This window comes from Coffea arabica, chromosome 2e (genome assembly GCF_036785885.1).
Source record: "Coffea arabica cultivar ET-39 chromosome 2e, Coffea Arabica ET-39 HiFi, whole genome shotgun sequence".
Taxonomy (NCBI): domain Eukaryota; kingdom Viridiplantae; phylum Streptophyta; class Magnoliopsida; order Gentianales; family Rubiaceae; genus Coffea; species Coffea arabica.
Window position 1 is genome coordinate 30125087 of NC_092313.1, and position 10585 is coordinate 30135671.

A 10585-nucleotide genomic window follows, 5' to 3' on the forward strand; every position below is an offset into this window, starting at 1 on the left:
ACTTTTTTATAAAAGGTTCATATGTTTTATAGGATTATTTAAGATAAAAATAAGTAAATGAAATAACATATGTGAACTAATTAAGTCATATATATTATTGGCTAAAAGTTCGAAGCAGATTGCATATCTTTAGAAGATAAATGAAGAGGTAAATAGATTGACGATCACGTTCTAGGAATTATAGAGTAAGGTGTATTAAATGAAGAGTTTGAAATTCTTATGTTAGAGTTGTACAACTAGTAATGACAATTTGAAACATTTATAGATTTTAATTTTAGTGACATTATTGTCATTTTAGAGTATTTGTAAGTTATAAAATTTAGCGAATTTTTGTAAGTTATAATCAAGATGTCTAGTTTTCATGAGAATACAGTCTCACAGGTACGCCAAGTGGTGTTGCAAATTTAGTCCATGGACCCAAATTTGGAGTGAAGCACCTTCACAGACTAGTTAGTGAGCATTGGTTTCTCCATAAACATTCCAATTGACTTCAGAAAAGGAAAAAAAAAAAGAGGAAAAGAAAGAAAGAAACATGTGATTATATATATACATACATATATACATATTATATTCTACAATCTCTACAAATCAGAATAAGGCCCAACAAAGAGATTCATCAAGGCAGGAACTGTAGGGACTTAGTAAAACACAAGAACAAAATGGGGCAGAAAGATCCCGTGATTAGTTTCCTCTACAATCTGCCGAGCGAGTTGAGCCTACGTCAACGTGCCAACAAATATTTTACCTGAAAAAGAAAAATAAACCCAAGTTCGGGATATCACTCCTCTACAATAAGCTAATGCAATAAAAATATCAACTTGATAAGCTAATGCAAAGAAATCATAGAACACGAATATATTACCTTACCATCTTAAGTGAAAAGAGTGCACACAGCTTAATCAAAATCACAAGAAAAGAACATCGAACCCCATCTGCATAAAAAGACACAGGCTGAAAGGTCAAAGAATCAATTTAACATGGTAAGGAAAGCACGATTGACATCTGATTTTCTTCTCAAGCTAGTTAAAAGTGAGAAAAATTATTTACTGGGCTTTAAAGGAGGAAATTACTAATATAAATTTCACATGACACATAACAGTAATATGATTCCTCTACTTGAATTTCGACACTTCTTTTCCATTCAAGAAATTTGTTGGAGTCAACAAAAAAAAATTTTGGACAATAATTTTAAGTGAAAATCAGTCAGAAAATTGAACAATAATTTTAAGTGAAAATCAGGAACTCTAAATCTCTGCGTACCTGGTGCCATCACTGCGTATTGTCACAATGGGAATGTCTTCAATCATGGGCCAGTAGTCTCCTCTATCCATCAAACACCTTTTCTCAAGAAGTGGGCATTCATAAATTTCTAGAGCTCGAAGCGGATTACTCAAAGATCCCCTTGGTAGGGATCCAAGCTTGGGGCAATTAAAGATACTCAGATCTTGAAGAGCAGTAAGACCTCGCAAGAACGCGGAGAGCGATTTCAGATTTGGTAAGTCACGAATGGTGACGGACCTAAGAGTTGGAGGAAGCAAAGCCAATCCATCATCACCACTACCAGAAAATGATTCCAGCTCTGGATATCCACCACGGATGTAGAACCTTTCAAGAAACGTCAGTCTGTTGAGTCCCCATTCTGACAGGGGCTTCAGCTGTAAGTTTTCTCCTGCCTCTATGTCAAGAAACTTCAGAGTGGGAGGAAAATCTCCTTGTGGAAATAACAAAGGACTTGAACAAGAATACAACAACAGAGATCTTAGTCGTCCCAAACCACTGGGCAAGTAACTAACATTTTTGCATCTGCACAAGGAAAGACGTTCCAAACTTGGAGTGGGCAATTGATCCAGATGATAATCACAATCGCTAATATCCAAAGACCGGAGACTTGCAAAACTGTAGACTGAACCAAGCATTGTTCTCAAATTCAGACATGGGCAGTCAGTGATTTCCAGAATCTCAATCGATGTGCTGGTGTCCTCTATGACAATCTCCGGAGTAAGGTTCAGTTTCTGGCACTGGCTGATCTCAAGACTCCTAAGCTGAGGGAGGAGCAACTTGTCCATTGGCAAGCAACTGAGGGCTGAGCATCTGCCTATTCGCAATGTGTCAAGACCAGAAAATGTAGGCAAAGACTGGAGAGCACTGCAACCTTTTATATCAAGATATTCAAGCGTCGGTAAGACACCAAGCTCCTCCAAGGATGAAAGCTGTGAACATTCTGAAACAAATAAACGTTTTAGCTGCACAAGGTTTACAGTATTATTTGAGCCAAGCTCCTCCAAGGATGAAAGCTGTGAACATTCTGAAACATCTAAAGATTTTAGCTGCACAAGGTTTACAGTTTTACTTGACCCCCACAGATTCTTCAGTTGATGGCACTCATGTAATGCGATACCTTCAAGGCCTGATGGAAACTGCTTGAACACATCCTCGAGGGATGCAAGCCCAATAATCTGCCCAAACTGCAATTGGTTTAATGAGGTCAAATTGTGAAAACATTTTGCAATTCCCACCGAGCACTTTTTTAAGTTCAGTTCAGAGAGTGAAGGAAGATGCAAAACAGGAATGCTTTTCAACTTTGGGCAGCCACTTATACAGAGCTTTCGGAGCAGAGGGAAGTGGCATTCGTTCTCTCCTGCTGAACTTAAGCAAGTCCATTCCTCCCATTCTGGCATGTCATCAAATGTTAGACTTTCAAGCGATGGAAAGCAATCTTTGCCACATAGCTCCGTACCTACTGCCTTCACCTCAAGCATGGTTTGAATGCTCAAATCCTTGAGCGCAGGCAATTGCCCGAGTGATGGTAAACACTTGCAGTGTGTACAACCTCTAAGGCTTACTTTTACTAATTTAGTAAATGAAGAATCCCCCACCCAGGAAGAGAATTTGTCTCCCTTGTAGAACTTAATTTCAAGACTCGTTAGATTTGTGTGTGGTCGTAGTGCCTCAAGCAAATCTTGTTGAAGAACTTTACTCAGAGAACCATCATATTCACTATTCCATGCCAATACTATTTTATCAAGGTCCCTCTTGTTCTTCAAATTGGCATCCCGTGCTTCTTGAACATTCGTAACATTTTGCAACTCCAAAATGGCGAGTGACCCTGCCAGTAAGGACAAGTTCCCCAAGTCATTCAGCCTGAACCCACCATTTTTGCTCACAACCACTTTGGATAGTGTCTGCAAGCTCGTCAACTGATCAATCCCTGAAGGCATCTCATGCAATTGACTAGTATTGGAATTTTCAAGATGGCGCAGGTTAATTAATTTTCTAATACCCACCGGTAAGTTAATCAGCCCCCAGCAGTCGCGCAAACGTAGTGTTTGTAAATTGCAAAGATTACTCAATGATTCAGGCAACACTTTCAACGAAGTACCAGACAAATTCAGGTACCTTAGATGTATTAATTCACCTATGGAATTTGGTAGATCAGAGATATCATATCCACTGAATGATAGCACCCTTGAGTATCGCAATTCCAGCAAAAGTTCTGTTATGACCTTTTTAGCGATGTAAAAGTTGCCGACATACTTGCCAGAAACGGGTAGGAAACTCCGCAAATGTTTTGCTTTCTGAAGTGTTTTAAACTTTTGTGAAGCTCCATAAATTGAACTTGTGAATGATGTGTACCTAACCTTGTCAAGAATCGTGCATTTGATGTTCTCTTCCAAGTCGTCTGTCAACCTTGAACAAAAATCTCCGGCAATATATCTAGCTAGATCGTTAATAAGGTCATGCATCACAAAACGTGAACTAGTGGAACTTGACTGCTGGAAGAAGGACCTCATTAGTAGCTCCTTAAAATAATCCTCCCCTATGTCCTCCATAAGATCACTTGCTTTTGATTCCTCGAGAAAACCCTCTGCCATCCAGAGCAATACTAGCTCATATTTGTCAAACTCATAGTCCTTGGGAAATATGGAGCAGTAAGCAAAGCACGGTTTTAGATGGGCAGGAAGATGATAATAGCTTAATCTCAGTGCTGGAAGAATATCACTTTGATCCTCTTTTATTTCCCATATCTCACTGTTCAGTATATCCGTCCATTCATCTGGGGTCGATCTAGCACGCAACAGCCCTCCAAGAGTCTTCACGGCCAAGGGCAAGTTCTTACATTTCCTTACAATACTCCTACCAATGCCTTCTAGATTGGGGTACCTGTCAAAATTTGTCCTTCCTAGTGCATGTCTTGCCAGTAACCATAAGCTTTCATCATCTGTCAACTCCTTCAGACTATATCCAGAAGTGGAAGACACTACTGATGCCACCCTTTGATTCCGAGTGGTGACAATTATCTTGCTCCCAGATGAACCAACTAGAAATGGGCGGCGCAGGATGTCCCAGTCCTCGTATTTTTCATTCCAAACATCATCTAAAACAATTAGAAACCTCTTCCTGGTCAAGGCCTCACTCAGTTTCACTTGAACCATATTCAGATCCTCATAATCACACCCACCTGCTGTGATTGCTCTGAGGATCGTCTTTGTTACCCCAAAAATGTCAAAATCATCTGAAACACAAGCCCAAGCCTTGGAATCGAAAAATTCGTTGACTCTGTCATCATTGTACACCATTTGAGCAAGAGTTGTTTTACCGACCCCTCCCATGCCAACAATTGGTATCACAGCCACTTGATCATCACTCGATTCATTTGAAAGGAGCAATTTCAGCAGCTCTTTTTTGTCATTCTCTCGACCATAAACATAAGACTCCACTAAGGAAGTTGATGGCAATCTATCCCTAGTTTTGTTCGGCCTCTTTGCTACAGTCTCTACCAAATGGAGGATTTTGATTTGTTCTTTCAGGCTTTCCAATCTTCTAGTTATTTCATCCACCTTGGGAGCCATTTTTCTGTTGAACTTATAATCTTTAACAGAAAAATTTGTACAACAGGAAGGGATTTTAACCTTTCTTACCTTGCTAGTAGAGCCTTGAGCTTCCATCAACTTTCTTCGACAAGCTTCTGTGGAGAATTCGTCAATCACATCATCCATATCATATGCCAAATCCTGAAGATCATCTAGCCACTGCTTCACAGCAATCCTCATATTCTGCTTGTCCTCTTCATCATCAAGCACTGCCTGAATCAGGGATAGCACTTGGCTCCATCGTTTCAGCTGAGTATCCAAGCCTTCTGAGCGTGCAAGTTTCTTCAAATCAACAGAAGCAAGCTTGTCAAATATCACCTTGATGATTGCACCAAGAAAGACTTCTATCATAGCCATTTTTCACTCTTCTTTTTTTTTTTTTCTCCAGATTATATTGTGTAGGTAAGCAACGAGCAAAAAGTCTGAAAACTTGAAAGGGAAGATAAGATTGAAAGATGGGAAACTTGTGGCTGTGTTTGGGCTTGGACTAATAATATTTCGTTTTTTTAATTGCAGAACAGTTAGTAAAATCAAAATGATCATTAACTTTTCTTGACCGTATAATTCATCCCAACTTTTCAATCCCAAACATGGTTCGAAGTCTCGGCCGAGACCGAGACGACTCGGCCGAGTCGTCACCGTCTCGGCCCCTATTGATACGATACCGTGACGAAACGATACCGAGATACTTGATTCGCCGAGACGTCACCGCGACGGATTGACTCAGCCGAGTCACACCGAGTCACTCCGAGTTATCCCGAGTCAAGACGAGAAATTGGCCGAGTTACACTTTGACGGATTGATTCGGCCATTTCTTTTGCTATTTTTTATTATTTTTGTTTAGCATACTTTTTTTATATTATTAATAATTTTTAAAATATTAAATACTTTATAATTTGCGTCTCACCGAGACCGCGACCGATATGCCGAGACCGATGTGGAACGTTCCAGGCCGCGACCGTGACCGCGACCACGACTTTGAACCATGATCCCAAAACGGTAAAATGCCGATACATTTTTCAGACCGTTGTACTGTATCAAAACAAACCGACAGATAAGTGTGCCTAGTCTTTCTCTGTCTTCTTCTTTACTCTTCATCACCCCTAACCCCTCACTGACATAGCATTATCTCATACGTGGGTTTTGTTATTTGTTCTGCCAGGGAAGTAACCAGGAATTTGTGAAAAAATCTTGCACTTACTATTACACGATCTATCAGATTCTTTCACAGGAAAAGTAATCAGCACCACAATATTTCAACTGGCAAGAAAAAAGTTTCCAAAGCACGCTTCTTCACTTCTTATGTAGTACCAGTGGACTTGTATCATCAATCATTAAAGTAACCCACATAGAGAAGTTGCTTTTGTGTGGAATTTGACCGAATTGAGGGAGGTACGTTGAATTATTGGTGCTCTTAGGGTAGTTGTTGTACTTCATTTACAACGTAGTGTACATTTACAAATGCTCATGTATTTATGCATGAGTTGATGAACACGAATAAAATTCTAAGTACCACAAAATTGTATAAGAGTACACTATATTATGTAAAAAGTATAATAACTAGACAATTGCAACAAAATTCAATTGTACCTGGTCTAATTTTGACCATTTTCCTTTGTTGTTTAACGTTACTTAGTGTAATTTGGTTGTATTTCGTGACACAAAATCAATTAAACAACTATAACATCAAACCACATAAGTAGTTGGTATATGTTGTTTCCATAATTCTAATTTTTTTTTAAAAAAAATTGTTTAAAATATCGTTCACATTTCGTAAAATACATTTTTTCGTCCTCCACTTTCAAAACATTAACTTTATGTACCTCATAAATTTAAGTTAGCAAAGTGTAGTATCAAACAAAGTTTTTGACTACTTTTTAGTCTGAAATCACTACGTGACCCATATACAATCATTTTTTATGTAAGAAAAAAAATTAGATTTCACTTTTTATTGATAATATATATATTATGCCAAATCTCACTTTTTTTTTTGAAAAAAATGAATACATTTTAGATCAAATCCTACTTTTTAAAGAAAAAATGAATATCAATCTGGTCATTTGTTTAACTATAAATGAGATTTAACATTTTTGCCCATAAATGAACCCAAATCTCTTAATTATATTCTCTCTTCTCAAACCACCCAACTCATCCCTCTTCCTTCTTTCTCCCCCTCTCTCCAACCATATCTGGGTTACGTGAGAAATAAAAAAATTCATTTAACAAGATGTGAGAAACATTTTAAACGATTTTCTCCTTGTTATTTTATATGTCAAACGACAATATCCTACAATTACTCTAATATTATATGGAAGGGTCCAATGGGACCATTTGAGTTGTTGGAAATTCAGAGGAGACTATCGCCTTTGAAGTCCGAGCTAGACGGGTGCAATTGCACCCGTTAGAAGAAGTTTCCTAGAAATCCTGGACTTCAAGAGCACGCGAGGGTTTCAAATCTCCCACCTATACAAAAGGGATATATTTATAAAGTTTGTGATATATTTATAAAGAAAGAAATTTAGAAACATTATGAAAGTCCCATCTGAATTAGCAAAATTCATATTCTCTCCGTCTCATTTTTTTAGTTATAGTTTCTCCTTTTGCTACTTCCAAAATATTTTTTCATCAATTTGGACAAAAATATTTCTTAACGTCTTAAAATTTTTTGAACTAAGGATGTGAAGTAGCTATTGATTATTAAACAGGAAAGGTGATTAAGTACATCAACGGGTCCTTGATCAGACTTGCATTTTCTTTAATTGAATGCATTTGTCTATTCCTTTTACCAATGAATTACAAAATAAGATAGATGAAATAAAAAGATAAAGCTTCTAACCAAAACCCTTCTTCTTGGACCCAAAAAGATTAAGGATAATTATTCTTCTCAGAGAAATATCAAATTAGATAATTATTCTTCTAAAAAAAAAAACAAAGTGTATGGGAAGTTGACTTGACTTGACTAAGAGCTTAAATCTTAATCCTATAAGGTAAGCAAGGGTCATAGAATTATCAATGGAAATTAGCGTGTTAATTTGTTTGAGTACATCATTTGTGGGGGGGGGGGGGGGGGGGGGCTCTTCTGAGTCTTGTTGAACAAATGAAGAAACAGCCTTAAGAATGTTGAACATTAAAGTTGATTTTTTGAGACTAATGAAGAGCAATTAGTTTGTCATTTTCCAATGTTACCTTTTGTAGAATCTAGAATTGTCTTTTGGATTACTGATGGTATTTAGTTGTTAGTTGGCATTAACTGTGAGGGTTCCTATCCCTATGTATATATAGTTGTATTTGATGTGAGCAAGAAGGAGAATTGTTTTCTTGTTGAATACAGCTTTCTCTTAGCTATCTTTTTCACAGCTTGTTATTGGTCCTGGGCTGGTGTACTTTGTTTTACACCATTTTTTCTACATGGTACCAGAGCTCCAAGGGTGATTGCTATCTCTGTCTTATCCCTTGGTGAAAAAGATTAGATGTGACAATGGATTCTACATGTCGTTTTAATGGGCTGGGAATGGAGTTGCTGAATCAGTCCAATTACAAGATATGGAGGTCCTGCATGGAATCTTATTTGGTTGGTGAAGATCTGTGGGACGTAGTTGGTGGTGATAAAACTAAGCCACTAGAATCTAATGAACAAAATGCTGAAGCTGTCAAGAAGTGGAGAAGTTTGAATGGCAAGGCTGAGTTTGCTCTAAAAAGATCTATCTCTCATGGTCTCTTTGAGCATATTATCAAGTGCAAGTCTGCAAATGAGATTTGGGAAACTCTTGATCTACTATACAACAAAAAGGATGTAAGTCGGCTGCAAATGCTAGAGAATGAGTTGGCAAATGCAACACAAGGTGAACTCTCAATTTCTCAATTTTTTGTCAAGATAAAAAACCTGTGTTCGGAGATATCATTACTAGATCCAGATGAGCCAATCTCTGAAGCACGGTTAAGACGTCACATTGTTCGAGGCTTGAAACCAGAGTACACTCCTTTTATTACATCTATTCAAGGATGGGCACAACAACCATCTTTGGAAGAGTTGGAGAATCTTTTGACTTCACAGGAGTCTTTAGCTAAGCAAATGGCTGGTATTCAAGTTTCAGAAGGGGAAGGAGAAGTCTTGTTGGCTGCTGGAAAGAACTTCAAAAGAAAAGAGAAGAAATTTGACTGGAGTAGAGGAAGAGCTGAGTCTTCAGAGAAAGATGGTAGAAAGCCAATAATATGTTACCGTTGCCACAAACCTGGACATATAATGAAGAACTGCAAGGTCAGCATACAAGAAACTAATGTTGCAGCAGCAGAAAAGGATGATCAATCTGATGAAGATTGGGGAAAATGTTTTGTGGCTGAAACGAAAGATATTGATGCATTGGCTTCCATCAATCTTGAAGACGAATGGATTGTTGATTCTGGTTGTGGGCATCACTTGACTGGTGACGAATCCAAGTTCTCAAATTTTCATCAATATAATGGTAAACATCCCATTGTTACAGCAGACAACTCCATACACTCAGTGTCAAAAGAAGGAAAGGTCATCATAAATGGTAAGGACAATGATCAAATTACTCTTAATAGTGTGTTTCATGTTCCAGGGATGAAGAAAAATCTGTTTTCAGTTAATAATGCTGTGGATTCTGGTAGCTTTGTTCTTTTTGGCCCAAAGAATGTTAAATTTCTTAAAAACATAAGAGTATTGGATGCTGATGTTATTCACACGGGTAAAAGAGTTAAAGATCTATATGTTTTATCAGCTTCTTCATCTTACGTTGAAAAAATGAGCTGCAATGATAATGTCTCTGTCTGGCATGCAAGATTGGGACATGTCAACATGGAAAAATTGAAAGTAATGGTACAGAAGAAATTGGTTAATGGCTTGCCCAATTTAACTAATTTTAACCAGAAGGAAATTTGTGAAGGCTGTCAATTTGGGAAGTCTCACAGACTTCCATTTGATAAGTCTATCATAAGAAGCAGGACTCCTTTGGAATGCATTCATGGAGATCTATTTGGACCAACTAGAACACCTTCACTTTCTGGATTCAGATTTATGTTAATTCTAGTTGATGATTTTACAAGATTTACATGGGTCTATTTTGTAAAACAAAAGTCAGATGTTTTATCAAGATTTCAGGAATTTAAAGAAATGGTGGAAGGTGAAACTGGCATGAAGATAAGGCGGCTAAGAACTGACAATGGTGGAGAGTTCACTTCTGATGATTTCTTTTCTTTCTGTCGACAACTCGGGATAAGAAGGCAACTCTCTTGTGCAGAAACCCCACAACAAAATGGGGTCGCCGAAAGAAAAATTGGACATATTACTGAGACTTGCAAGAGCTGGTTACATGCCAAGAATTTACCTAAATTTTTATGGGCAGAAGGTATGATGTGTGCAGCATATGTCATTAATCGGATGCCTCTCAGTCCAACCAATATGAGGTCTCCATATGAGTTGATATACGGAGAGAAGCCTAGTGTCAAACACTTTAAAGTGTTTGGTTCGGTCTGCTATGTTCATGTTCCAGATTCCAAAAGGAGTAAGCTTGATTCAAAAGCAAAGAAGTGCATTTTTATAGGGTATGATGATAGAAAGAAAGGCTGGAAATGCATGGATCCTAAAAGCCACAAGTTTAAGGTTTCTAGAGATGTTGTGTTTGATGAGATATCAAGCTACTACACCCCAAAAGGGACCACTTCAGATCAGAATCTTCAAGTACCAGAGACAA

At 37.8% G+C, this 10585-nt stretch overlaps 1 protein-coding gene across 2 annotated transcripts; it reads right to left on the minus strand.

The window, feature by feature from the left end:
* Positions 1–523: 523 nt before the first annotated feature.
* Positions 524–5342, minus strand: LOC113732355 (putative disease resistance RPP13-like protein 1). Of its 2 annotated transcripts, none has more exons than XM_027258071.2 (3): positions 1261–5342; positions 868–932; positions 524–745 (listed from the first exon to the last, which is right to left on the minus strand). In XM_027258071.2, exons 1-2 carry the CDS (start codon positions 5226–5228, stop codon positions 896–898), a joined length of 4005 nt encoding a protein of 1334 aa, XP_027113872.1. In that variant the 5' UTR covers positions 5229–5342; the 3' UTR covers positions 524–745; positions 868–895. The 2 variants fall into 2 exon arrangements, with proteins under 2 accessions (XP_027113872.1, XP_027113870.1); XM_027258069.2 differs by having other exon boundaries at positions 863–932.
* Between the last annotated feature and the right edge of the window lie 5243 nt (positions 5343–10585).

Bases quoted from the DNA above. Each gene is read 5' to 3' on its own strand.
- LOC113732355 (XM_027258071.2), bottom strand. From the start codon at position 5,228: ATGGCTATGATAGAAGTCTTTCTTGGTGCAATCATCAAGGTGATATTT. The intron at 933-1,260 runs GTACGCAGAGAT...CTTTTTATGCAG, and splicing joins ATACGCAGTGATGGCACCAG to ATGGGGTTCGATGTTCTTTT.